This window comes from Microtus ochrogaster, chromosome 15, assembly GCF_000317375.1.
Source record: "Microtus ochrogaster isolate Prairie Vole_2 chromosome 15, MicOch1.0, whole genome shotgun sequence".
In the NCBI taxonomy this organism is placed as follows: domain Eukaryota; kingdom Metazoa; phylum Chordata; class Mammalia; order Rodentia; family Cricetidae; genus Microtus; species Microtus ochrogaster.
In genome coordinates this window covers 1,775,126-1,802,663 of record NC_022017.1, presented here as the reverse complement: position 1 = coordinate 1,802,663, position 27,538 = coordinate 1,775,126, and the positions used below count along the sequence as shown (strand labels likewise).

Here is a 27,538-nt window from a genome sequence, read left to right as displayed (position 1 = left end):
CTCGAACTCACAGAGATCCGCCTGCCTCTGCCTCCCGAGTGCTGGGATTAAAGGCGTGCGCCACCACCGCCCGGCTTGGGTTTGTTGTTTTTGTATTTTTTTTTTTCCTTTTGTTTTCTGAGACAGGGTGTCTCTGTGTAACAGCTCCTGGCTGTTCTAGAACTCGTCTGACCAGGCTGGCCTTGAACTCACAGAGATCCACCTGCCTCTGCCTCCCAAGTGTTGGGATTAAAGGTGTGCGCCACCACACCTTGAACTCACAGAGATCCACCTGCCTCTGCCTCCCAAGTGTTGGGATTAAAGGTGCCTAGCTGATATCTAACAGATATCCCCAATAAAGAATTGCTGGGATGGAATCCAGATATTCAGGGGACTTGACTGTCATGAGTCAGATGTGTTTCTGGTTGAGATTTCTCTTCTGTGCTCACCCTCTGCATCTTGCCCTTTATAAATTTTTAGGCTTTATAGTGAGTGCTGGACAGTTGTTGAGCTGCTTATATGTGGCCACTGTGCTTCCACCCTATATGGTAGGGTTTTTTGTTTAAGATACTAGATTTAAACTAACCAGTTCCATGGAACCTTTGTTACCTACAAAAGCTCTATCATTCAAAGCTTTTTTACTTATTTGATGTGTGTATGTATGTGCATTATATGTGTGCAGGGCCCTTGGGCACCTGAAAATGTTGGATCCCATGAAACTGGAGTCACAGACAATGTGAGCCACCAAGTGACATTTGTGAACCAAATCCAGGTCCCTGTAAGAGCTTTAATAAGGGCTTCTACCCCTTAACTGTCTCTTGAGTCCCTAAAGCTCATTGTTTATCTTGTCCTAGGGTCATCTTATTTTGAGATTGGTAAGAATCTGCTGTATTTGTGTCCATGGTATTGTTCTTGGGCCCATGTGCTGTGTAGGTGCATGTGTGCCATAGAGCACAAGTGGTTGTCTTCCACCCTGTTTGAGATGGTCTTTTTTTTTTTTTTTTTTTTTTTTTTATCCTGCTAACAGCTGACTTTCCAGCTTCTAGGGATTGTCCTTTCTCTGCTTCTGATCTGTCCTAGGTGTGCTGGGACTACAGATGCACTGGACTATCTGTTACTGTTTTGGTCTGCTGGGAGCATTAAAGTCAGGTCTTCACGCTTGTATGACAAACACTGTATCCACTGAGCCATCTCCACAGCCCATGTATTCCTGTTTTGTGTGTATCATGTATGTGAACACATATGGGACTTGTATGTGGGTGAATGGAAGTCAAAACATGTTTGTTTTCCTCATTCTCCAACTTATTTATTTTTTATTTTTTTTATTTATTTGTTATGTATACAATGTTCTGTCTGTCTGTATGCCTGCTGCCCAGAAAAGGGCACCAGATCTCATTACAGATGGCTGTGAGCCACCATGTGGTTGCTGGGAATTGAACTCCAGGACCTCTGGAAGAGCAGTCAGTGCTCTTAACCTCTGAGCCATCTCTCCAGCCCTTACAACTTATTTTTTGAGATGAGATCTTTTGAACCTGGGACTGGCTGACTAGATTATATACTCAGCAAGCATCCCAGATTACAGGTGTGCACTGCCACTTCTGGCATTTGCTTCATCAGGGAACTCACTGAGCCATATCTGTAGCCCTTCTTACTTTTCAAAGAATGAAATAGTTCCCTTTATATTGAATTTCACCTATAAGTGTACTTAGCAAGCCTGACCCTTGCTTTGAAGATCTCATATATGTTTTTAATGTTTAGGCACAATCAGGGTGCTAGACAACAGAAACCATTTCTGACTTTAATGAAAACAGTCTTTAAGTGAAGGATGACCTTTCTGGTTTCTGGGACAATCCCCCTTTATTGTATTCGTACTTTAGTGCAATACCGTGTTACTCAAACAGCACAAATGGATGTCAATCACCTCTTAGTGAAGTTGAGCTTATGGTGTGGAACTGAGACTTTTAGTTAGCTTCAAAATGAGGTATTTTGCTGCCTACCTAATTTCAGTGAAGTATACTAAATGCCTTTCCTTCAAAGTTTAATTGGTTCCGGAACCTCAGATGACCCATTTAAAACAGACGTAGAAAGGCACTGTAGTTAGGTATGTTTATGAGGAGGATTTGGCACAGTAAGAAGGCCATAGGTTTTGGGTTTTGAAGAGTGAGCCCTGTTGCTTGTTGTATTATTCATTTTTGTAATGAAATCTAAGCTTGAAAACAATAACTGAATTCTTTACTATAGTTTCTATACTTGGTTCTTCCCTTTTACACCCTTTAGTATTTAAAGTTATGTGATGTCTTCAAATGCAGTTCCTTCACACTGATAGAGCTACATAGGCTGTAAACACATGAGGTGAGATTTATCTTTCTGGAGGCTAGTGTTCTCACTGTTGTGTGAAGGGGGTGAGCAGAGCAGTAAAGAAACAAGTTTCTGTGTTCCCTCCCAACAACAATGCGTGGTACAGCTCTAGAAACACTAGAGCAGTTTCCGAGGGTAAAGCTTAAGGAGACAGTGTCACCAACATGACGTGCTTTGTTAAATGAGTGCCTCAGGAAGCTAGATTGTAATGGTATTAAAACACGCACACCACATCGTATTACAGTTAATTTAAGAAACCTTGAAATGCCTGCCCTGTTAGTAAACTACCGATTCTAACTGGGTAAACTGACCGACTCTTCTTTCTGTTTTACAGGCTTTCCTCGGAGACAGGTGGCATGGGGAGCAGCTAGAACAGTGCAGATTCACCCATAATCCCTTTCTGCTGTTCACCACCACCCATGATCCATCTGTGTAGTTTCTGAACAGTCAGCGATTCCAGGTTTTAAATAGTTTGTAAATTTTCAGTTTCTACATACTTTATCATTCACTCATGATTTTTTAATTAAAAGCGTTTTAATTCTTTCTCTGTTCAGCAGTTACGCTGAGATATCCATATTTAGTTTTATAAGCTTCTCCCCCCCTTTCCTTTTTTTTTGGGGTTTTTTTGGCTCATGAATTTTTGTTTGTCATGGAAATGTAAGAGTGGAATATTAATACATTTCAGTTTAGTTCTGTAATGTCAGGAATTTTTCAAAAAAAAATTAAAAGATGGACTGGAGCTTTTTCTTTGTGAATAGAAACTGGATGCCACAGTGACTTATGTGGGTGTTATTCCTGTCTTGATGTTATTTTTATACCTTTAAACCTTCACAGAGCCCTGGCTGGGTTTGAATAGAATTAAGATTTTCTTCTGTTTTACCACTCCATGTTTTGTTTTTGTTGTTCTTTTGTTTAATTGTCCTTGGTCTTTCCCTGCCATAATTTTGCGTGGCCTTTAGAAGATTTGTTCATGAGGAATGGATGGCAGTTACAAACATTCACCCTAGAATTGTAGAGCAACAAATGTGTCTATGCAGCTCGGCCAGGAAGATGATGTATGTATGTGCATGTGTATACATATACATATACGCACATATATATGTATGTATACATGCACACACACACATAAAGCACGCACATATACATACAGATGTGTGTACGGTTGACAGTAAGCTTGGGAGTGACTGCCCCTTATTCTTAATCTAACTGGCCTTCTTTAACCCATTTATATTCTCGTCCTGAAATAATTTAGAAAAGTTAACTTAGAATGTTGAAGTTTGACATGTTAGAAAAAGTAGTAAGTAATTTGTCCAGATTCATCAGACAAATTCTTAAATCCAAGATTGTTAACTATGTATTGCATTCATTCACCAAGAAAACCCTCGACAGCTGGGCCTGCATGGAGTGGTTATATTTCAGGGTTGTTCACAGGGGTTACAATAAGACAGTCCCCACCCTTACCAGGCACCAGGATAATAGTAGGGACTTTAACAGCACCCCAGTTGTCCAGCTCTTCAGCCTGAGCCATCACATGCTATCAGTCTTTTAACTTGCCTCTGGGCCTTAAGCCAGGGCTTGGGCAGAGAAACAGGGACGAAGAGATGGGTTACATTGCCACCTGAGAAACCTCAGAGGGGAGGACCCAGCCTTAGTTTCCCTCCTCCCAAGTGCAAAATGTGTAAACAGTAAATGGAAAATAAAAGTGCAGTCTTAAGTGGATCCTCTCCTGCCCCCCAGTGTTCAGGGGTGGACAGTGTAGAGACAAGCCTGGCTTTTCTATTGCCTAGACGCTTGCTGAACATAAGGAATGGGGTGAAGCAAGAAGGGACCAGTTTCCTTCCCTCGGAGCTCTAGGGTAGTACTTGGAATCATTCGTTTCCACAGCTGCCAGTGTCCCTAGAACTTATCTGTAATTGGTCAAGGGGGGTTCCTTCACTCTCAAGCCTGATTTAAGGCTAAGAAAGCCCCGTCTATCTGTTGATTATGTGGCGCATATATATTATTTATATAAATATTTCTCTATATACAAGGAATAAGAGTGTCTTTCATGGAGGAAGGGAGGCTGGGGGTCGCAAGGCATCAATGCTGTTGGAGTTGTCCAGTTCAGTGCTGTCACAGTCTGAGTCCTCAGGATTGGGGCCCTGTGAGGAAGAGTAGAAATGCCGTGAGCATTGCCGCTTCCTTCAGGGCCCTCAGTCAACACTGGAAGTTTTTCTCTTACTGCTTATAGGTTGTTTAGATCGTGCTTCAGATAGACTTTTCGGGATGGGATGCTTTGCTGATGGCAGTTTATAGTTCACCAGTTGAACATCAGACACCAATACTGGATGCTCTGAACTGCTGGTTTCATTCCATTTATATGGATATTTGTTTTAATTTCTATGGAAGAAACTGGCTTGGAAACTTAAGTGGTTTGAAGGCTAAGTATCTAAGTATCTCTAGCCTGTACAGCTGTCTTCCCTAAACATTTTCACATGACTGGGTACCAGCTCTCAGTTCATGTGCAGTGTCTGGCACTTGCTCGTGACTCACCTGCTCACCTCTGAGTACATCCTGTTGTTGCGCGGGCACGGAGCTGGTTTCAGGGTCAGGGACCACCTCTGAAGCAGGTGGGTCCAGTGGGATTTCTGAGCCCTGGGAGCACATATCATCAGACTTTTCATCTGGCCGCTCATCAGTGTTGGTACTGCCAACTTCTGGTGTGCCACTGGGGGAAGGCTCACTAGCTGTACCTTCCTCCACATCTGATGGGTTCTCTGAACTGAAGGTAGAGAGTGACTGACGCATGTTCGAGCCCTGAGGCCACCTAAACATTGAGGCAAGGTTACAGCTTTTGTCCTTTACAGTTCCCAAAGCAAAAGATGCCATTATACCAGCACTCACCTCTGACTGGGGGGCAGCTCTACTTCACTGTCTACCTCTCCTTCCTCCTCTTCAGATGAGATACCGCGTTTCTACAGTAGAGATGGGTGTGTGTACGTGTGTGTGTAAACCAGTCAAAAATACCAAAGTCATTAAGAATTGGGGAAGGTTACATAGTTGGGTGGGGTTACAGCACTTGGACCCCAGGGAGATTAAAGAAAGGGAAAGGAGGAACTGCCCATACTTTACCTGACTTCGAGTCACAGCGGCCCTGTACAGCAGTGCAGCTGGGGTCAAGTGCTGGGACCCAGCCCGGCTTCCTCCCCGGCCTGCAGTCCCTTCCCTTCCAGTTCCCAGCAGCCCCATGCCTTCACCAGGTCCTACTGGTGGAGGTGGTTCCCCTTTGGCTCCCCCAGGTGAATCTGGGCTGGTAGAACCAGGAGCTGATCCCTCACTTGGAGGAGTATCGCCCTGGGGTGGAGGAGGTGAGCCAGGATCCCGAGCTCCCCCTGTGGCCCCTCGGCCTCGTGCTCCCAGTGCTGCCGACAGCAGATCTGGGGATGATGAGGACATCTTTCGCAGTAGAAGATCATGGTGGAGTCCACGGAGAGCAGGGGGGCAGGCATCCCAAGCTGAAGGGCCCACTCCTAGGCCCCCTGGGCTTCCTAGTCCTCCAGGCTCATGGGGTGGCAAAGCTGCTCGAAGCCCAGGCAGGTCTCCACAGCTGCCCTTGGCACTGGCCTTTCGGTGACGGGTCTTGCCACGACGACTCCTTCCTGGTGAGGGGGGTCCCTTAGGACACCCAGGAAGCCCCACCCCACTTAGGGCTGCATCTAGTTTAGGTAGCAAAGATTCTGTCTTGAGAATATCTGGCCTGATAGGAGAAGGAAGGACAAGGTCGAGATCAACAATTATAAAATCCTCCCCACTAAAGACAAACACTGCCATGCCAGGTTCCCTTCTGCCAGTCCTGTTCAGTCACCTTTTACTGTGGGGTGACAGCTTCTGTGGCACGTTCCTTTTCTTGATGAGCTTCTCCATCGTGTTTCCATGTAGGAGGCCGCGGGAAGGGTGTGACTTCAGCAGACCTGGACATCTCCTTTCCAAAGCCTGCTCTCGCCTAAAGATCCGGACACCTCATTAGGTCTCCCAAGTTGGGTAGCTTCGTGAAAACCAGGGACGAGGTGTTTAAGGGGCTTAGTTACCTGAGCAGCTCCCTCTCTTTGAGTTCTAGCTGCAGCATGAGGGCATTCAGCTCCATGTACAGGTTGTTGGCTCTCTCCAGCTTTCGTTCATAGTGCTCCCTGATGTCCAGGGCATGTCTGAACGGGCAGATGATTGTTGCAGAGTGAGCTGCCCTGGCGCCCCTTCTCTGGGGTTGTAAATGGTTCCTACTGAGTAGGCACATACCTGAGCTCTTCCCTTCTTCGCATCACCAGCTCCTCTTCTAGGCGGTGCAGACATGTCCCTTCTGACTTAATCTTTTCAAAGTGCAGTTTTACTTCTTCCCGCCACTCTGCCTAGGGATGGAGAGACATGAGGTGAGGGGTGAGGACTGTTTCCTGTAACCTCACAGACCCAGTCCTCTACCTCTGACTAAGAGAACTCATCTATTGAGTCAGATTTCCTGTCCTATCAAAGGCTCTGCTTTCCACCCACAGCACACCTGGGACTTAAAATAAGTCTCCTGGGGTGTGGAGAGCACGTCGGCAGAAGCGATGTCCAGGTGCAGCAAGATCTGTCGGAATGATGGGCGGTTTCGTGGTTTGCTGTTCCTAGAAGGAATAGAGGTGGGGAGGGATGAGAAAGGAACTAGAGCTGTCTTGCCCAGAGTGAGTCCTGTGACCGCCTGTTCACAATTCTGGGTCCTGGACCTTGGAGCAGTCAGGGAACTGCTTTTGCAATGAATTCTCAGCCTAGATAACTGGGTTCTAGGTGCTGGCTTTCTGTCACTCTCTAGCTCCTCGACTTGGTCAGTCCAGTCTGCCAGCCAGGCCATCCTTACCAGCACTGGCGAAGCAGAATCTTAAAACCATCTGGGCAGCTGGAGGGCACAGGCAGGTGGAGACTGTTGCTTCCTACGCCCCAGATGATGGCTGAGGAGTCTACGTCTTTGTAGGGAATCTCGCCAGTCAGCAGTTCCCATAGCACCACCCCAAAGGACCTGAGGACGAGAGGGCATCATTTGGAGGGTTCCCTCCACAAGTCCTGTGTGACATCTGTATAATCCTGGAAGTACCACCCTGCTGCTTACCAGATGTCGACCTTCTCAGACACAGGCTCATTGCGTATCACCTCAGGGGCCATCCAGGCCACTGTCCCCGCAAAGGACATCTTGGTGCTCTTGTCACTCAGCTCCTTGGAAGTGCCAAAATCTGAGATCTTCACCACATCGTCGTATGTGATGAGCATGCTGGTAAAGAGTGTAGTCAGCCAGTATCCGTGTCCCTCCACACCCCATTTAACTGCTGTTACTGTCTTTATGATAGTGTTTGGGACACCTGACACAGTCTTCCAACGACTGCTGCTTGGAAGAAGTTTCTCGGATGAACTTAGGACAGAACCTGAAATGTGCTGTCCCTGCCAGGGGAAGGTCACCTACATGCACCTCAGCCTGCTTACTCACTTGGGAGACTTAAGGTCCCTGTGGATGATCTTGTGCAGGTGCAGGTAATTCATGCCACCAGCGATGCCCATGGACCAGTCCACCAACAAGGAAGGAGTGACAGGGCGGCCAGCCCTGAGCACCTCATATAGCTGACCTTGGGCGCAGAATTCCATAAGGATGCAGTAGCAGGGAGCCTGTGTGCAAACACCCCTGGGGGCCAGACAGGTCAAGTCATTGATTAGTTCAGTGTGGATACCTTATGGTACCTATATTCCCTCCCAGACCATTTGTTTGGGTCTCCTTTGAGAATGGGAAATACATGCCCAGGTGAGTGGAGTTCTGGGGCTTAGCACGGTGTTCCCAGCCCCTGCCCTGGACCTCACTTGAAAGTGATGATGTTGGGGTGCTTGAGCTTTCGCAGATGCTTGATGTCGGTTTCCTTGAGGTCTCGAACCTTCTTCACAGCCACTTCCTCCCCATGGAAGCGTCCCAGGAAAACAGCACCCTGAGCCCCTGAGCCTACCCATTGCAGGTCCAGGATCTCCTCAAAGGGGACTTCCCAAAGGTCTGTGGGTAGGAGGCATAGTGCCACAGGCTCAGAAAGATCTGTACTGAAGGCCCTGTGAGATACTCAAGGGTTGGGTGCATATGTCAGTGATGTGACAATGTAGGCCGAAAGACTAGTGAAGGGAATAATTGGGGTAGCCTTGTAGGAAACTGGGTGGACCCAGGGGTGTAGCTCATTTGTAGAGTACTTGGCTAGCATGCATAAAACCTAAATGCCTGGGTTCGGTTTCTCAGCACAATGGGAGAAGCACAATGAAGAGCTGAAGACTCAGCTGTGCAGTGAAACACGTGTCTAGCATGTAGTATTGGTTTAATCCCAGCACTAGAACAAACATGTAAAGGGGAAATCAAGCTGATGAGGTGGGAAGTCCCAACCACTGTTGAAGAGGGATCTGGCCTACCTTCCTGCTGTTGCTTGTGTTCTGTGGAGTAGGCTTTGCCAATCATTGTCCAGACAGGGCGCAGGCAGCCAAAGAGACCTTCAAGGAAGCCACTGCCGCTCTGGCACTGCAGCCGCACCTCGTCAGCTCGCACCCTCGATGCTCGACTCTCAGGTGACCCAGTGGCTCCCCCTGGCCCACCTGCATCCTGCTCATGTAGCTGCAGGACACTATTGGCAAAAGGCTCTGGGGGAGGCTCTCCACCTGGGGAGGGACTGGGCCCTCCCCCGCCCTGTCCACCCAGAGGCACAACATCTCGAAGTACACATTGGGTAGGTGTCAGGTCCTTCTCTGGGGTGCAGTCTGAAGTGTCTGGATCCAGCTTGCGCATGGAAGCCTCACTTAGAGTAGACACAAAACCCCCAAAGGAAGGGGAGGGTGTTCGGGTATCATGGAGGCAAGCCATGGCCTCTGGAGCCAGGTGTGCGGAGCAGCGGGCCCTGTGAGAAATTAAGGAGGGAGGGGCCGTCAGCCACAGACAATACAAAGAGCTCACAGTACCTAGCTGTAGTTGGCCTGCCTGTCACTATGGGAAACCTGATTCAGCTGAGCTTCCTCTTGGTATCTATGAAGTGACGCAAGTGACAGATATACAGATAATATACCTGAGTATCAGCAGGCAAAGAGAAGTAACAAACCCACTCAGGTGCTATGGCTAAAGTTAAAGAGCCCGACAGCAGTGACACACCCCTTCAATTTCAGCACTCGGGAGGCAGAAGCAGGGCAGATCTCTGAGTTCGAGGTCAGTCTGGTCTACAAGAATTAGTTTCAGGACAGCCTCCAAAGCTACAGAGAACATTTAATGTACCTGAATGCCTGGGTTTCATGCTCAGCATGGCAAAATCAAAAATGAAAGCAAGGAGAAGGCCAAGCAGTTAAGAACACTGCTCCATGGCTCAACCATCTGAAATCCCAATTCTAGGGGCTCCAACACCCTCTTTTGGCCTCATCAGTCATTCACTGTACATACACGGTGCACTCAGATAATTGCAGGCAAAATACCAACACATAAATCTTGCGATGGTGGCGCACGCCTTTAATCCCAGCACTCGGGAGGCAGAGGCAGGTGGATCTCTGTGAGTTCGAGACCAGCCTGGTCTACAGAGCTAGTGCCAGGACAGGCTCCAAAGCCACAGAGAAACCCTGTCTCGAAAAACAAAAAAAAAAAAAAAAAAAAAAATCTTAAAATTAAGGGCTGGCTGGGCGGTGGTGGCACACACCTTTAATCCCAGCATTCAAGAGGCAGAAGCAGGTGGATCTCTGTGAGTTCGAGGCCAGCCTGGTCTACAAGAGTTAGTTTCAGGACAGGCTCCAAAGCTACAGAGAAACTGTGTCTCAAAACACCAAAAAGGGGGGGAAAAATCAAGGGCTGGAGACACTGGTTGCTCTTCCACAGGTCCTCAGTTCAATTCCCAGCAACCACATGGTGGCTCACAACCATCTGTAATAAGATCTGGTGCCCTTTTCTGGCCTGTAGGCATACAGACAGATATAAGACTGTATACATAATGAATCTTTAAAAAAAAAAAAAGCCTAGGCCTGGTGTAGTGGTGCACACCTTTAGTCCTAGCACTTGAGAGGCAGGGGCTAGTAGATCTGAACCACCTGGTTTGTATAACCCCTGGAGCATTCTCGTCAGCTGAGGTTCACTGTCAACAACAGATTTTTATTTTTTTATATATAGTGTCTCCTGATGGAGGTCTGGCTGTCCTGGAACTCTGTGTAGACCAACTTGGCCTTGAACTTACAGAGACCTGCTTGCCTGTCTTAGTGCTAAAATTAAAGGTGTGCACCACTAAATCCAGCCTGGGTGTCAGACACTTTTATCTGGATCTCAATCTCAGGCACACAGTGGCAACACACAGAGACCTTCCTCGTGTTGAATTATACATGCAGGCTTTTCTGCACTGTCTGTTACTCAGATAATGTTCCTGGGCTTCCCGAGTCAACATGCAGGCAAAACACCAATGTGATGTACACTGAATATGTATTCCTAGCCAACAGTACCCGAAGCCTTCCCAGGAACACTCAACTCAGGACTCACATCTGGGTCCTTCTCTTTCCGCTTACAGGTGACCACTCAGTGCTCGCCAACAGGATGTTACCTCGTCCAGAAACAACCACAGAGCTGTGCTAGCCCCTCAACAGCTGGGAAAAGGGGGTGTTGTGAGGCTCTGACCTTCACCTGCATCTTAGAGGTCAAAAGAGGGCTCATCTCTTTTTTTTTCCTATCCCCCCCCCCCAGCTCTCCAAACCAAGTTTAAGCTTTCCAGGCAATAGAAATATGTCCCAACTCATAGCTGTGTGCTAAATAGCAAACATTAAAATGACAAGTCTAGGCCAGGTGGTGATGGTGCACACCTTTAATCCCAGCACTCAAGAAGCAGAGGCAAGTGGATCTTCAAATTTGAGGCCAGCCTGGTCTACAGATCAAGTTCCAGGACAGTCAGGGCTACACAGAGAAATCCTGTCTCGAAAAAACAAACAAATGGGTTGAGGACGCAGCTTAGTTTGGTAGAGTGCTTGCCTGGAATGCAATGGCCTTGAACGCCATAAACCTGGGCAGGGCACACAGGCCTGTAACTCTAGCATGTGGTGGGTGGAGGCAAGAGATCAGACATTCAAGATCACCCTTGGCTAAGTATTGACTCTTAGGCCAGCCTGAACTACATAAGATTCTGTCTGTCTCCAAAAATAAACAACATCTACAAATCCAGCTGGGCCTAGTGGTATAATCCCCATACCCCAGCACTTGAGAGGCAGCGGCAAGAGGAGCATGGACTACATAAAACCCTACTTCAGAGAAAGAAACAAAAAGAGCCATACAAATAGGCAAAGATCCTGGGTCTAGGATCTTTAGCTAGCACTTACAAAACAATACCAACAAACTAAATTTTACATTTGATTTGGGCAAATTACAGCTGCATGTCAGTTTCTCCAGTTACACAAAGAGATGCCAGCTAGCATCCAGGCACAGCAAACTCTCCCAGCTTTCCAGACTTACTTCAGAACTTGACACCAAGAGTCATACTGTTTTCCCAGCTCCGTGTTTTGTGGGTATCAAAGAATGAGACATGGGGTTTGCTGCTAGTGTTCCCTCTAATCAGGGAATGAAGGACAGTGTGGAGGGTGCTCAGAGCACGGTGCAGGAATAAAGGACACTCTCAGCTTGCCTAACACGATCTGCAGCCCTTTTTCTTGAAGACCGTGTGTATGGGCTAGGTTCGGGTCTGCTCAGGTAACAAGCACCCCCGTTTATTCTGTGACTAGTACATTTGAAAATCCTACTGACTTGGGGGCTGGAGAGATGGCTCAGAGGTTAAGAGCATTGCCTGCTCTTCCAAAGGTCCTGAGTTCAAGTCCCAGCAACCACCTGTAATGGGGTCTGGTGCCCTCTTCTGGCCTGTAGACATACACACAGACAGAATATTATATACATAATAAATAAATATCTAATAAAAAAATTAAAGAAAAGAAAATCCTATTGACTGGGCTGGGCTCAGAGTTGTCAGTTGCTCTTGCAGAGGATCTGGGTTTGAGTCCCACACTCACATGATGGCTCAGAACCATCTGTAACTCCAGTTCCAGGGGATCCAATAGGCACCCACATAGTGTACATACATGCATGCAGGCAAAACATTCATAGAGTAAGTAAATATAAACAAATTTAAAAGTTAAATATGACACATTGCCAATATTTTCTCTAGTCCTGTTACTGCTTTAGTTGAAGCCTCATTAGCTATCAGAACCTGGCTAAGGATGAATGACTCTCGAGTTCTCTCTTAATTTTCCATTCAGCTTCTGAAAGATCCAAAACATAAAACTCATCAGCTTTGTTTGTGTAAGATCCCTTAGTGGCTTCTTATGTTGGTAGCTAGGCAACCCTGGGCATCAAGATATATCAGGTTCTGAATTAGGATGTCCAAAGGCAATGTGAACTCTTCCAAAAGTTACTATGTGTGCATAAGCTGACTGTTGCAGTTCACTGTGGCCACAATGTAACACTAGAGTGCTCCTATACTAAGGAAGGGCCCTGAGTTCAGTCTCCAGCAGCACAGAAAGGGACCTAACTGTTCGACCATGGAGTGGATGTGGGAGGGTAAGAAGTTGAAAGTCTCCGGCTTCACAGTGAGTTTCAGGCCAGCCTGGGCTACACAATGAAACTTTGTTTTAAAAATAAACAGAGTTGGGCTGGAGAGATGGCTTAGGGGTTAAGAGCATTGCCTGCTCTTCCAAAGGTCCTGAGTTCAATTCCCAGCAACCACATGGTGGCTCACAACCATCTGTAATGAGATCTGGTGCCCTCTTCTGGCCTGCAGGCATACATGCAGAGAAAATATTGTATAAATAATAAATATTAAAAAAACAAAAACAAAAAAACCCCACCAGTTCGATCTCTTTGAGTTTGAGGCCAGCTAGTCTACAAAGGAGAGAAACCCTGTCTAGGAAAAGCAAAACAAAAAGCCCATAAACTGTAGGGATACGGTGATTATAAGCACAAGACTGCACAATACTGGCTACGTCCACATGCAGCCTTGGGTATGGAGGGCTCACAACACCACACCGATCTTTCCTTCCCTCTGGCCTTCTATTAAAGAAACTATAAATGCAGCTAATGGCTGCTGGGAGAGAGAGGAAAGACATTTTCTTTGATGGTATAGCCCCATTGGTAAGGTGCCCATGCCACTGTAAATTAACCCAAATTGAGGCTCCTATTAGCAAACCTAATTAAACTCTGTGGCGGGGGTGGGGGGTGGAGGGAGAAGAGGGGAGGAGGCAATGGAAGGGGATTGGTTGGGAAGGAATACATAGGATGTGGGGGAAGATGGGACAAGGGTTATGAGGAATATGGATGATCAAATACATTATATACAAATATTAAAATACCATAATGAAACCCATGGTTAGGTATAATTAATATATACCAAGGGGCCAGAGAGATGGCTGGGGTTAACAGTGCTTACTATTCTTGCAGATGATTGGTGTTCGTTCCCAGCATCCACATGGTGGCTCACAAACCAAGGCCCTGCCATAGTGCCAAGGGCCATAATCTCATGCAGGCTCCCACACACACATAAAAAATATGAAATTAAGAAGCTAAAAACTATACAAATACAGTTGGAATTATAAGCCCTACTAAAGCACAGGTACAGAAGTATTAACCAGCTGGTGGCGCCACAGTCACTTCTACCTGTAAGTCTTCCATGCAGTCCCAACCCTGTCTGGTTAAAATCCTTTTGAGCGGGCAAGGCCCTGAGCCTCCAGCCTCGTGGCTCGGAAACACCGAGCTGAGCTGGAAACACTGCTCTACCCACCTAGGGGCACACATGCCTCGTGTGTCTCAATTCCCTGAATTCTCACAACAGCCTAGCAAATAAGGCATATTTGGTCTTCTTATGGTCTAGAGAAAACCGAGGTCAAGAAACCAGGAACCACAGCCTCTGAATTGCCAACATATCCTACGGTGTGTGCGGCTTCGAGAGCGAAGGTGTCTACGATAACGTAAATTACTAACACAGACCAGTCTGCGAACACATGGAGAATTTCCTGCAAACGACCCTAAGACTTCCGCCTCTCACCGCGGCCCCAAGGCTGGGGCTCTCGCATGCCCACCTGCTGGACCGCCTGACACCAGTGACCGCACCGCGGCAAGTGGAGTGGAAGGGGTTACGGCCACAGCTCCCCCTCCCCTGCCGACCTCCTTCCCGACAGTCACGTGCCGCGGGGCTGGGGGCGCGGCAGCAGGAGGGGTCCAGGAGGGGGAGAAGAGAGCACAGCCGGCTGGGGGAAGGGCTGGGCGCTGCGGCGTAACCATGACGACTGGGCCCGTGAAGTCATCGGGACAAGATTAGCCTAGGGTCACGTGAACGCGAGGCAGGGGCGGGGCCCCGCCGCAGCCCGCCTCTGACCTGGGCAGGCTTAAGGGTGGAGGCTATGTTGGCTGCCTGCAATCAGGTATGGGCTCGCTGTTGGCCCCACCTGTGTCCCCTGAAGCTCACCTTCCTCCGACCCCTCATGTACAGATACTTGGGCTGGGTATCTGGTGAAGGAAAAGGGAATGGGAGGGGGAGGACTCATAGGGTTGCTTGCGGGGGGGGGGGGGACAGTACCACACAGAAGTTAAGAAATGGACAGTCAAAAGAACTGGGTGAAGAGCTAGACCAACAGCGTCAAACCTGGAGGGTGACCTGAAAACAGAGAACCCTGGGAAGATGGAGACGAAAAGGAGATTAATACCACAGCCGGCCTTTCCCTTTCTACACTTGTTTCCTATCTAGAAGCCCAGTTTTAGGTATCAAAGCATCAGATTTTAAAAATGGTTTTGGCATCATCTGGACTGCAACCAGGTATAATCGTACAGAGGATGCCATCCCCAGAATCAGTTTGCAGTTCTGCCTCGCTGAGATCACACAGGCAGCCCCAGAGGGCCCTGTGGTATCCAGGGCCAGCAGCTGGGGAGCCGAGAAGCCATTCCACCTGCTCACCTTTTAGGGCAGTGGGAACAGCTGAAGAAGCAAGAGATGACACCCAGGGCATTTAGTCATGTTCTGGGTTCCCTACCCCCTCAGGCTAGTGACAGCTCTTCTAGATTGACCTGAAAGCAGACAGACTGGAGAGTTGAGGGACCCCAGGGAGCGGTGGTAAACTGGAGATTCCTCTTTCCCAGCAAATGTCCCCTTTCTGCTTCCTTTATTCCTGACCCACCAGCTGTGTCTCACTGCCCCCAGCTGGGTCGGGTCACCCTGGGGGAGGGGACCTGTCTCCCTGGCTATCAATTATGCAGGGCCTGGGGGGCACAGAGCAGGGATTTCTGTCAGTCACTAAACCACGGGACAAATGTGGACAGTGCCTGTGTGTTGGACTGTGAGGGTACAGAGTGATCCCTGACTTCATCTACTATGGGAGATGTCTATAGAGTTGGGACCTGGAAGTCACCTTCACTTCTCCTCATTCCTGACTGCAAGGCTGTAGCAGGTGAGCTCTTGCTCCTTCCTGCCGTAGCAGCAGGACCCGGTGGCTTGTCCAGTGGTCAGTCCTGGAGGCTCTGCTCAGGGGTGTGGCCATCTGCCTCTCCCTTGAGTTCTCGCACTCAACTCTCTTCCTTCCTGGACCTCATTTCCCTCTCAGGGACTGTGATGGATCCTGGTTCTCTAACACGCATGCTGTGAGACCCTTAAGGACAAATGCTTCTGAGTGCAGAACAGACGGCTGCTGTGCCTGCGGCCTGCCTATGGTTTACTTTTCCTTTTTTGTTTTCTTTCTTCCCCCAAGATAAGGTTTCTCTGTAGCTTTCGAGCCTGTCCTGGAACTAGCTCTGTAGACCAGGCTGCCTCGAACTCACAGAGATCCACCTGCCTCTGTCTCCTGAGTGCTGGGATTTTTTTTTTTTTTTTTGGTTTTTCGAGATAGGGTTTCTCTGTGGCTTTGGAGCCTGTCCTGGCACTAGCTCTATAGACCAGGCTGGTCTCGAATTCACAGAGCTCTGCCTGCCTCTGCCTCCCGAGTGCTGGGATTAAAGGCGTGCGCCACCATCGCCCGGCCTGAGTGCTGGGATTAAAGGCGTGCACCACCACCGCCCGGCTACTTTTCCTCTTGACAGGACCCATGGTCTTACCCCAGAGCTCTTCCAAGCTGGAAAGGACTCCCACTCTCTTAGGGGCCATGAAAAGGGAGTTGGCTTTTGAGAAGTGGAGATCACAGAACCCTAGGTTCTTGCCACTTCAGATCCTGAGGCTCCCTTTTATCATCCCTTTGCCAGTAAGGTGGACGGTGAAGGGGCTGGGGCTCAGTGCTGCTTAGGGAAAAAGCCAGCTATGGATCTGGAGGGGAAACGGCACTGCAGCAGCCTTGCCCTAGGCCCTTGGAGGTTGATTTATTTATTTATTTATTTATTGCTTTTTTGAGACAGGGTTTCTCTGTGGTTTTGGAGCATGTCGAAGGCTGAGTCTCACACAGACTCTCCTACCTGGCCTTCAGGGCTGAGGAGGGGCAGGAAGAGGAGGTAGGGGCACAGTGAGCCATGCCTGCCTCCTTCCTGGCTCTGCTCTGTTTTCCCACCTAGCTAGACACCAGATCTTTCTTTGTGGATTGTAGGGAGGGCAGCTCTTCTCAATCAGAAAAAAAGGAAGATTTGGTCTCAGACCTTTTGCTCTCCTAGGATCAATGATAATTTCAGTTGTCACATGAGAGTAGGCAAGCTGGAGGCTCCAGATCTGCTGTCTTGCCTCTGCAAACTTGAGGGAAGGTCCGGAGCCCTGCATCTCATCCTTATTCCCTAGCTGGTTCCCTCTGGGGCCTGCTCAGTGAGCCTCTCTCCTCATCAGCCTCGCTCAGGAGGATAAGAGAGGCAGTGAGCGGGAGCGCACGGCACGGCACGGCACGGCCACAGGCCTGAAAGAAGTGGACTATAAGGAACACACGGCACCAGGACTGAATTAGCATCTTAAAATATCTGAAAGTAACCACGTGAGCTGAGACATACCTGTAAACTCAGAGGCTAAGGCCAACCTAAGTTACACAGTGAAACCTTGTCTTAAAAAAGGTGACAGGTGAAATTATGGATATTTCAACCTTTTTCTTCTTTAAATAATACAAGGTCTCATATAGGCCAAGCTGGACATGAATACCTTTTGTTTCTCCTAAGTGCTGGGATTACAGGCATGCACCGGCACACATAGTTCATCAATTCTCTTCTTTAGGTTTAGCTATATCATTTCAGTAATAATTTTGAACTTCCTTTAATATAAAATGTGACATTTTTGCTTTTACATGTTTTTTAATTGCAGAAAAGAGATAAGACATGCGTAATATCCATCCATTTCTGTCCCTAGCCTAGGAATGGGGGACTCACAGTCCTCAGCACCAAGTCTCTGCTCTGATGCGCTGGATGCCCTGCACTATGAGACCTGCTAACAAAGCTGTCTCTGCGCAAAGGCCAGTGGGACATGCCTGGCTTCCAGTTCTAGCTCTCATCTCATGATTGGTTTGTTGTTGTTTTTGGACAGACAAGCTCTCACTCTGCAGCCCTGGCTAGCCCAGAACTCCGGCACAGACCAGGTATTTGCCTTCATGCTCTGATACTCTTGCATCTCTCAAACTCTTCGTCTTTCTGGCATTATCGGTTACTTAGCTCACTGATCACTGAAATGTACCACCGAGACTGGCTACCTCACTGCAATCTCCTCATCCCTAAAGCTCAGGTGATGACAGTGTAACTTAATGTTACATGAACTACTGAGGTAACCAAAAGTTCTTGGCCCAGTACCTGGCACACAGGATGCTCTCCATAGACAGCAGCTATGTTTCACACAAAGTAAAATAACTTTTTCTTATGTCACCCACCCATACTAGCCTTGAGCTTGCTACATAGTTGACTATGACCTGAGCTCCTGATCTCCTTCCTTATCCAGTGTGGGATAAGGGAAGTGAACCACATCAAACTTTCTGCAGGGCTTTGCCACGGCTTCTTGGAGGCCCCTACCAATGGAGCCACACCCCTATCTGTAGCCTTGGCTGTCCTGAAGTCACAAAGATCCACTTGTCCACCTGCCTCCTCTGTGCTGAGATTAAAGGCGGGCATCAGCCATGGTGCACCGGGCTAGCTTCTTTTATCTCCTCAAAACAATAAGAAAGGTGGAAAACAAGAGCTGAAAAAAAAATAGCAAAGGGAAATGCAGCCTGCCAGGTTTCCTGGCTCAGGCCTCAAAGCCCACTCATTTAGGAGGCAGAGGCAGGAGGGTTCAAAGTTCAAGCCCTGACTGGGCAACTTAGTGGCACTGTGTCTCAAAATAAAATCTGTAAAAAATAAGTTGATGATGTAGTTTGGCGGTAGAGAGCTTGCCCAGAATGTGTAGGGCCCTGGGATCAATTCCTAATGCCACAAATAAATAAACAAATAAAACTGAAGGTCAGGGGCTCTACCCACTCTCCCAATGCACACATGACCAGGCTTTCTGGGGGCAAGTGGACAAACTCCTCAAGTCACCGTGCCCTTTCAACAAGGACAGAAAAGCTGCATCCCCAATTCTCTTACTCCTTAGACATGGACAACACGAGGCAGAAGTGGGTGCTAGAATTTAGGGTCCTTTATCACCTTACCAACACTTCTCCCCTGAGAACCTGAGCAGTAACTGCTTTTTAGAGGGTTTTTCTACTGTGAAGAAACCTAGGTAATCTGGAATACACCTTCTACCAATGATGGCGAACTTCATGAGTGTTGGTCCTTGGGGTCTTCCTGGGAGCCTACAGTTGGCTGGGGCTTAGCTTGAGCCTCAGATACTTTCCCCTCCTTAAATCTGAGACATTTAAAAATGAGGGGCAGGGCTCTTGAACTTGGAAACTTCAGTGTCTGTAGGGAAAGGCCCAGGGGGCACCTGGGATCTTTCCTTCCCAAATGCTTGCTGCTGGTGTAAGCCTGGGATGAGCAGGCTGGAAACCAGGTCTCTCAGAGCCAAGGAAGGCAACCGGAGAACTGGAAGGGAGAGGAGGATGGGAGTGAGACGCCCACTGTGGCTGCAGGGGTTTAGGGTGTATGAGACCTCAGGTGCGTGTTCTCTTGACTAAAGGCCAAAAAGGCAGCAAATAGAGTTGCAAGCCTCCTCCCTCCATTCCCTACTACTGCTTACGGAGCCCACTCTCAGCCAAAGCCTTCGCTATCAGCGTGGTAAGCCAAGGAGTTTGGTGAGTGTGTGAGAAAAGGGGGAGGGGGGGAGTTCGTAGTGTCTGACCTGGGAAGTGGGTTAGGGAAGCCAGAGGACAGCCGGCTGAGACAGAAAGCCACAGACAAATGGGGGAAGGGTTCAACAGCTGGAGGTAGGGAACGCCACAGCTGGAGATTAGAAACATTAGCCTTACAGACGGAAGGGGAGAGAAACCCCGCCAGGGCATGCAGAATAGGAGCAGCCTAATTTTCAGGTGGAGCCTGAAAGGAGCAGGTGTGGGGGAGGGGACGGTGGGTATATTAGGCCTTGCCCTTCCCTCCCTTCCCTGGAGAGGGCCACAACTCTCCCTTTCCCTTCCCTCTCGGTCTTAAGGATGAGGAGAAAAAGAGGACGTGCTCTTGCCCGCCGTTCTTTAAGTCTTCCCCTGGCCATCTTCACCCCCACATGATCCACTACAGCGCTGGAGGCTTCTGGTCTCAAAACTGGGCCGCCGCATCCCTCAGCTTCGCCCCGCTCCTTGCTATCTCTAGGCGTCGGGTCCAGGTACCCAGTGCCTTCATCCCACGGTCTCAGCATCCTCAGTCACCCCCCCCCCCACGCCACAATTGCATCCCGACTCTTCCGCCACCCCAGGATCCCAAGACCCGAACCCATTTCTGCCCCCCACCCCCACGACTCGCCCAGGCTCTCACCTCGGGGGCTCCGCGGCCGCAGCACAAAAGGCGGCGCTGCTGCAGCTCGGCTCCGGATGCTGCTCCCGCCTCCTCCTCCTCCCCTCCTCCCCCCCGTTGCCCTCCACCGGACCCGGGGTGCTGTCACCGGCGATGCTCGTGTGGAGCTCAGGTGCACGGATGTCAGTCCCAGCTTTTGGCCCCCACCCCCTAGTCTAAGCCCCGTCCTCACTCGACTTGAACTCCCGCTCCTTCCAAGGCCTCCGCCCCTGGCCCCCCGGGACGGACACGCCCTGAGCGGGGGATGCTGCGCTGGAGCCGCCGGCCTCTTAAAGGAGCCCGCGGCTGCCATCCGGCGCGCTCCAGGCTCGTTTCTGGCTCGCCTAGGCTCTGTGCCTCCTTCCTGGAGGTGACCTACGGCAGTCCCACTTTGGGCCTCATGCGGATTCTGTAGGAACCCCTAGTGACCTGTCTTCCAGACTCTTTCCTCAAGAGAGAGCAGCTCCTCAGTGTACAACGCTCCGGCTGTGCCCCCTTCTCAGACCAATATCGCCAGCTGGTCTTCCTTGTCACTGCTCAGTTCACCCCATTGGAATCCACCCAGTCCTAAGTTCTTTCCCACATCAGAGCTCCTGGATGACCCCTCATTATCATCCCGAGAATCTTCTACCTTCTTAGTAAGACATCTCTTCCTAGAGCTATTATTAAAACACTCTTTGAATCACGATTTTCGTGGTGTCTCTTTCTTCCTCTGTCCAAGGTCACAAGATTTTCCCTATATCCTTCACCCTGATGGTATCAAGACTTTGGGGATCCAAAAGTACTTTGCGCATATTTTAGTTCGTTAATTACTCTCGTGCTCTTTCAGCTGAGACTAAAGAACACAGCTTAAGATCCACCTCATGATCCTCAGGCCCCAGGTTCCCGGACAGTTCAAGAAAGGTTCACTAGGGCCTATCTAAAGAGTCGCAAACCCCGACAGGCTGCCTGCGCTAATGAAGAGCGGCAAGGACACGCCACAGAAAAGCAGCAGGTTTTTAACACGGAGGCCTGAGGCGCTAGGGACTTATACTGGTGCCTGGGGAGACAGTTTCTGAAAAAAAACTTACGACAGCCCCAGAGCTCTGAGGTGGGGGCGGCCAGGTAAGGCCCATCCTCTGGGTCAGCAAAAGACCACGCCAGCAGCCCCCTCAGCCAATCAAAACCCTTTCTCAAGAAGCGGACCCTATCTTTCCCCGTCCCGCCCTCTGGCCCAGGTGACCAATCGACAAGCACCTAGAGGAAGTCGCTCTCAACACAGCCAATGAAGCCGCGAAGCCTGCAGCGGTGACCGGGTGGCGCGCGGGCACCTGGGTTCTGTAGTTCTCTGAGGGCTGCGTCCCTTACCGCCCCGCCCCCAGTCGCCGCCACCTGCTAGTACGCATGCTCACAGTCTCGGCCTGGGAGGAGGCAGTGCGCTAGGGAGAAGGCGGGACGACACTAGAAAACAAAAACCACTGGTAGGTTGGGAAGCTTCCGTGGAGGGTCCGCTCCTCCCAGAGGGCGGCGCAGGCGCCCGGGCGAGCCACGCGGAGAGTTGTGGGGCGGGTAGCTCGACTCCTGATGAAGACACAAGGAGCCAGATGGGCAGGGGACTCCAGATCCCAGCATGCCTCGCTGCGGGCCCTACCGGCCGCGACTCCGGGCTTGGCCCCGGCCCTAGCTCGTCGGTGGTGTACTGGGGCGCGTGGAGGCTGTAGTCACGGTGGCGCCCGCGGGGACGGAGGAGGGAATGAGTGAAGAGGAGCAGGGCTCCGGCACTACCACGGGCTGCGGGCTGCCCAGGTGAGCTGCCTATATTGATTCCTGCAGAACGAAAAGTGTGAGGCTGTGCGGACGGGTAGCGGCGCAGCCCCAGCATGCACCTGGTCTGAGGATTGTTCCCAGCAAGCACTGGGGTAGTGGGCAGAGGTTCCCAGCATGCACTGGGTCAGTGGCCATCGCCTCCAGCTCTAGTTTGGGGTTGGCTCGATTCCCAGACTGCTCTGGAGCCTTAGGCTTTATGACCCGATGTTCAGTGCATTTGGTGGGTACTGGGTTTGCGAATCGCATTGTGCCAGGGGAAAATGCACGTCCAACCAGCACTACGGCACAGGATCCCTCGCCCTGAGAACAGTCCTTTCTCCACTTGCCTTGGGGTAGAGGCTCTTGCTTTCCCTCCTGCACCTTAACTTTTAGCCCAGTCCATGGATGCTATACTGCCTGGGATCCATGGACCCTAAAAGGTGGCTATGTCTAATGTAATGCTTGGTCAGGTGGGTGCCGAAAGGGAAAGTGTGATAGTGGTTTGTGCCCCTCTCTCCCAGCGTAGAGCAAATGCTGGCCGTCAACCCGGGCAAGACCCCGATCAGCCTTCTTCAGGAGTATGGGACCAGAATAGGAAAGACGCCCGTGTACGACCTTCTCAAAGCCGAGGGCCAAGCCCATCAGCCTAATTTCACCTTCCGGGTCACCGTTGGCGACACCAGCTGCACTGGTGAGGAAGGCTTGGGCAGCCTGGCTGGGGTGTGCATTCACAGGGCCCGTGGCTTAGTATCGTGTAAGCTTCCCAGTCTTCTTCTTTAAGGCCAGGGAGGCATGGAGATTTCAGCGGGGAAAGCTGCTTTCTGGATTGGAAGAACAGGGCTGTCAGAAGTTGGATAGGACAGGAAATGTCAAAGGGATCTGCTACTTTTACTGCCGTAGAGGAAAAGTAGATGGAACACTGAACCCCCGCGTGGGTATTTGGGGGAGCAAGCTCACACTCTGTTGGCCTTCATCTTAGTCTCAGAAATGAAATGACTGGCAGATGGCCACATGCCTGATAAGTGGCAGGGTAGAGCTCTTACTTCAGAACCGACCCTTTGTTTTTTCTATTGCCTATTTATCGAGGGGAAAGAAAATGCTTTTGTAGAGGAAAGGAAGACACTCCCCTCTCCCGGTGTTGGAGCTCAGAAGTCCTGCCTGGCATGGGAGATAACTGAAAGATATGGGCTGTTCTAGGTCCATTTGTATTGTTATGATGAAACACCTTACCTAAACCTCTGCTTAGGGGAGGATAGGGTTGATGGTTTACAGCCCTCATCACCGGGAAGAAACTCATTCACAGTCAAGAGCAAAGAGAATAAACTCCTTCTTGTTGCCTGCTTACTGTTCCATATGCCTCCCAGCCACAGCAGCACAGCAGGGGCAATGGCAGATGCTTCTACTTTCAGACCACCTGCCTAGGGGTGGCACCACGATAGTGGGCTGGGCATTTCTACCTCATTATCATTAGCAATCAAGACAGTCCCCCAGACGTGCCTACAGGTCAGTCTGATGTGGACAGTGCCTCAATAAGGCTTTCCTTTCAGATGATGCTAACCAGGACGAAGGCCTTTCCAGCAGTCAGCAGAGCCCTTCCAGTCCTGGCAGGGGGGTTGCTCAGAGGGCTGTTGACTCCCTCTGGGTGTGGGGGCTGGTTTCTCTGCTGTCCGCTGGTGACCTCCAGTATTGCCCACACCCCTTTTCTTAGGTCAGGGCCCCAGCAAGAAGGCAGCCAAGCACAAGGCAGCTGAGGTGGCCCTCAAACACCTCAAAGGGGGGAGCATGCTGGACCCAGCCCTGGAGGAAAGCAGGTGAGGGAGGAACAGCCAAGGCACACTAGCAGCCCTGCCAAGAACCCAGGCATCCTCACTGCCTCCTACTCCCTAAGCCCGGCCTGGAGACTCCAAAGCTGAACAGGGTGTTTCTAGGGTGGCTCAGGGTAATAGCCCCTTTGATGGGTGGTGGCTGCTCTGGGGCTGGGGTAGGGCATAGGGGGTGGGGACTAAGGCTGATAAGTTGGTCCTGATATGCCCACTTTCTAGCAACATGACTTTCCCTCTTCCACATTTATGTTGGAGCTTGTCGTTGGGTAGGAAGAGACTCTTTTCTGAGTGCCCCCTCCTCCGGTGCTTTTGAGCCAGTGTGGGTCAGCAGAGGGTCCCTGGAGGAAGAGCTGTTGCTGAGGCTCTCTTTGAGTCTGGATCGGGGGAAGGGATTCTCTCAGGGGATGGAAAGGTCAGAAGGACCTCACACCCCCGTTCCTTTCTACATGGGTGTGAATCCAAGTCTCCCTTCCCCTCGGGAAGTTCTTTTTCTCTTCTAGATCCTTCACTGCTTGAGGACGCGCCTGTCATTGCTGCAGAAGTTGCCGCCCCCGTTCCATCTGCTCTACTAACCAGGTATCTTAGTTACCTGACATCTCAGAGGGAGGGAAGACCCTCGCCTCTTAGTCCTTGGACCCAGGCAGGTTAGGATGAAGAAGCCTTTAAGTAAACACAGAGTGGAATTATTGAAAAATTTGCACCAGAGCTTGCTGGCAAGCTTGAGATGGAGGTAATTTATGATGTCTAAATAGCCATGCGAATATGTTAGATTGTTCAGACATTTCACAGGCTCCATTTTCTGAGCTGGGCACGGTAGGTCCCATGTTTGAGGCCCAGAAGGTACTTCCAGAACTGGCTCCATCATAGGGAAACTGCTGACATATTTCCACATCAGAATTCTCCTGGGAACTATCAGGGCTGGCATGATGGGGGTTGGGAGGAGCAAGACTGGATGTTTGGACAGATTGCTCCCTGCCTGGTGGGAAATCAGGAGATGGTGGCAGTGGCCCTTCCCCTCTAGGAGCCCTCCCATGGAGATGCAGCCCCCTGTCTCCCCGCAGCAGTCGGAGTGCAACCCTGTTGGTGCTCTGCAGGTCTGTGCTGTCTTCTCTGAACTAGGGCTGTGAGGCCGGCGTCTGTTACTGTGGGAGGGTGGTCATCCTCACCCAAAGGCTGAAGCTCCTGGGAAGAAGGCCATGTAGCTAAGGAACCTCTCCTCACTTAGCCTTGGGCTCTTGTGTCTGTCTCCCTTTAAGGAGCTCGTGGTACAAAAAGGCTGGCGTTTGCCAGAGTACATGGTGACCCAGGAGTCTGGGCCTGCTCACCGTAAAGAATTCACCATGACCTGCCGGGTGGAACGCTTCGTTGAGATTGGTAACTGTTTCTGTCACGCTCTGACCAGGAGCACAAGGTGGCTCTCTCTTTGCCTGGCTATGCTCTGTCCCCAGCTTTCTGTGCTTTGCAAGCCCTTGCTTAGCTCCTGCTCCTGTGTCCTCCTTGGCCCTGCCCATCTTCCCCTCTCTTCTGGCCAACGACAGACTTTCAGCTCCCATGTGCAGTGACATCCCATTGAGGGACTTCAGTCCAAGTATAACCTGGAGGGAGAGCACTGGCCTCTTAGCAATGCCTACATCCAGCAACCCCTTCCTCACACTCAGGCAGTGGCACTTCCAAAAAGCTGGCAAAGCGGAACGCAGCAGCTAAAATGCTGCTTCGAGTGCACACAGTTCCTCTGGACGCCCGGGATGGCAACGAGGCAGAACCTGATGATGATCACTTTTCCATTGTAAGTGGTTTATGTGGGTTTGCCATGTGGTTCACAGTGCTAGACATGGTGGGGAATTGGGTTGGGTCTGTCTGTGATTTGGGAGTGAGTCTGGACCTGCTTCTCTTCAGTTTTCTTACCAAACTGTAGGGCCTCTTGAACTTGTGAGCCCAGCAGTCCCCTCAGCCTGTGCTAGCCTGTGCTGCACTCACTGGGGAAAGCTCACCTAGCGCAAAGGCCCTGTAAGCAACTTTTACTGGGGCGAGGAAGGCTGCCTGGAACCAGATGAGGTTCTAGCAGATAGCATGCCAGAGCTTAGCTTTCTCTGTCTCATCTTATTAGGGCGTGAGCTCCCGCCTGGATGGACTTCGGAACCGGGGGCCAGGCTGCACGTGGGATTCCCTGCGCAATTCTGTGGGAGAAAAGATTCTGTCCCTTCGTAGCTGCTCTGTGGGCTCTCTAGGGACTCTGGGTTCTGCCTGCTGCAGTGTCCTCAATGAGCTCTCCGAGGAGCAGGCTTTCCATGTCAGCTACCTGGACATTGGTATGGCCAGCTAGGGGACTGGGGGGCGGGCGGTGGAGGGGACAGGACCAGAGGAAGTATAAAGGGGTTAAGAGATAGGTGACGTACATCATATTTGGTGCCCTCTCTCCCCATACTGCCTCCTTCCTCTTTCTTGGTTTCTAGAAGAACTGAGCTTGAGTGGGCTCTGCCAGTGCCTAGTGGAGCTGTCCACCCAGCCAGCCACTGTGTGTCATGGTTCTGCAACTACTAGGGAGGCAGCCCGAGGTGAGGCTGCTCGCCGCGCCCTCCAGTACCTCAGGATCATGGCGGGTAGCAAGTAGCACCCTGGCTGCAGTGATGGATGCGCACCGTTTACTTCTTGCCCCTCCTGACCCTGGCCCCATGCATCGGCGCAGCTCTGGAACCCTCCAGGGCTGCCATCTCTACCTCTGACACAGACCGCCTGCCTTGAGACTGAGGAAGGCACAGGCAAGCAAGGGCCCCAGCCAGCTCAGGATTTGCTCTCATTCTATGGATGGCAAATGAAAAGTAAATTGGAATTCTAATGGATTCTAGAATAAATGCTGCTCATTGGCTTCCTGCTTTCTTTGGCCGTGGGTCATGTGGTTGTCAGAGGAATAAACATGGCATGTTTATTCTTCTGCTGAACTCCCTGTTTTTCTGTTACTGTAGAAAGGAGGCTATGTGCAGTTAGCTGGGGACCTTTTGAGCAGAATGGTGTGAATTTGAGTGGAGGTGAGGGGGCTGTGCTTCTTGTCCTTGGAATCCGCCACCGATTCCCTGAAAGTCTTGTCCAAACACATGGATTCAGAAGACAGGCCATTTTATTTGGGGGCACACGTGGCACATGGGGGTGATTTTGCATGCAGACACATCACAGGGATGATGCTGTTACTTCTTCCCAAAGCGCTGAGGGGCAGCCAGGCTCCAGAACTCTCTAGCCCGGGGACTTAGCTGCTCTTTGCTCCAGGACCCCCAGGTATTTCTGCCAAACCTTTGGAGAGATTCATCCTCAGTTGAAGTCCCATCTACCTTAGCTTCCTCGTCCTCAGCCCTCCGCCTTCTCAGCCTCTGTCTGCTGAAACTCACCTCTGAGGATGAAACAGGAAGGCTGGGCTTCTGCCAGGTCTCTCCATGGCCTGGAGCAGAAAACGCAAGAGGGTCCCAGGAGTCTGGGCATACTGTGGTGGGTGGGGTCCCCCATCTTCTTCCTGTGATGAGAAGGTGACAGGGAAAAAGGCAGTGTCCTCCTGGACATTGAAGACATGGGGGAAAAGACTAACTAGGAGCAACTTGTATGGGCTCAGGAGCCATTTTCCTTAGAAGCCAAGGCTTTATGAAGACCTTAGCAAGCCGGGCGATGGTGGCGCACACCTTTAATCCCAGCATTCAGGAGGCAGAGGCAGGCGGATCTCTGTGAGTTCGAGACCAGCCTGGTCTACAGAGCTAGTTCC

General features: G+C 50.4%; 4 protein-coding genes across 11 annotated transcripts in view; 2 read left to right on the top strand and 2 right to left on the bottom strand.

Moving 5' to 3' along the window:
- Positions 1 to 3,224, top strand: part of Pcbp2 (poly(rC) binding protein 2) — a 28,129-nt gene extending 24,905 nt beyond the window's left edge. Inside the window, exon 16 of the mRNA XM_026782655.1 lies at positions 2,672 to 3,224. Coding sequence (XP_026638456.1) covers positions 2,672 to 2,708 — 37 coding nt within the window. The 3' untranslated portion in view covers positions 2,709 to 3,224. The remainder of the gene's footprint in view (positions 1 to 2,671) is intronic.
- Positions 3,225 to 3,727: 503 nt separating this feature from the next.
- On the bottom strand, positions 3,728 to 21,328 carry Map3k12 (mitogen-activated protein kinase kinase kinase 12). 4 transcript variants are annotated; one of them, XM_013348680.2, is made up of 14 exons: positions 21,256 to 21,328; positions 8,776 to 9,254; positions 8,191 to 8,374; positions 7,826 to 8,017; positions 7,454 to 7,612; positions 7,205 to 7,363; positions 6,866 to 6,974; positions 6,610 to 6,719; positions 6,405 to 6,521; positions 6,182 to 6,319; positions 5,449 to 6,073; positions 5,221 to 5,291; positions 4,870 to 5,143; positions 3,728 to 4,478 (listed from the first exon to the last, which is right to left on the bottom strand). In XM_013348680.2, the coding sequence occupies exons 2-14, from the start codon at positions 9,218 to 9,220 to the stop codon at positions 4,383 to 4,385; spliced, it is 2,679 nt and encodes an 892-aa protein (XP_013204134.1). In that variant the 5' UTR covers positions 9,221 to 9,254; positions 21,256 to 21,328; the 3' UTR covers positions 3,728 to 4,382. The 4 variants fall into 4 exon arrangements, with proteins under 4 accessions (XP_013204134.1, XP_005353862.1, XP_026638574.1 ...); XM_005353805.3 differs by lacking the exon at positions 21,256 to 21,328 and adding an exon at positions 20,168 to 21,176; XM_026782773.1 differs by lacking the exon at positions 21,256 to 21,328 and adding an exon at positions 14,428 to 14,797.
- A 404-nt stretch (positions 21,329 to 21,732) lies between these two features.
- Positions 21,733 to 26,732, top strand: Tarbp2 (TARBP2, RISC loading complex RNA binding subunit). Of its 5 annotated transcripts, none has more exons than XM_013348649.2 (9): positions 21,733 to 21,970; positions 22,492 to 22,661; positions 23,679 to 23,781; positions 24,277 to 24,369; positions 24,815 to 24,887; positions 25,050 to 25,167; positions 25,452 to 25,579; positions 25,901 to 26,102; positions 26,250 to 26,732. In XM_013348649.2, the coding sequence occupies exons 1-9, from the start codon at positions 21,918 to 21,920 to the stop codon at positions 26,402 to 26,404; spliced, it is 1,095 nt and encodes a 364-aa protein (XP_013204103.1). In that variant the 5' UTR covers positions 21,733 to 21,917; the 3' UTR covers positions 26,405 to 26,732. The 5 variants fall into 5 exon arrangements, with proteins under 5 accessions (XP_013204103.1, XP_005353860.1, XP_013204104.1 ...); XM_005353803.3 differs by having other exon boundaries at positions 21,735 to 21,970; positions 26,247 to 26,732; XM_013348650.2 differs by having other exon boundaries at positions 21,895 to 21,970; positions 22,497 to 22,661; positions 26,247 to 26,732.
- Positions 26,733 to 26,880: 148 nt separating this feature from the next.
- The window catches only part of Atf7 (activating transcription factor 7), a 113,610-nt gene continuing 112,952 nt past the window's right edge, over positions 26,881 to 27,538 (bottom strand). The window contains exons 2-3 of the mRNA XM_005353802.2: positions 27,174 to 27,295; positions 26,881 to 27,078 (exon numbers count right to left, since the gene is read on the bottom strand). Coding sequence (XP_005353859.1) covers positions 26,976 to 27,078; positions 27,174 to 27,295 — 225 coding nt within the window. The 3' untranslated portion in view covers positions 26,881 to 26,975. The remainder of the gene's footprint in view (positions 27,079 to 27,173; positions 27,296 to 27,538) is intronic.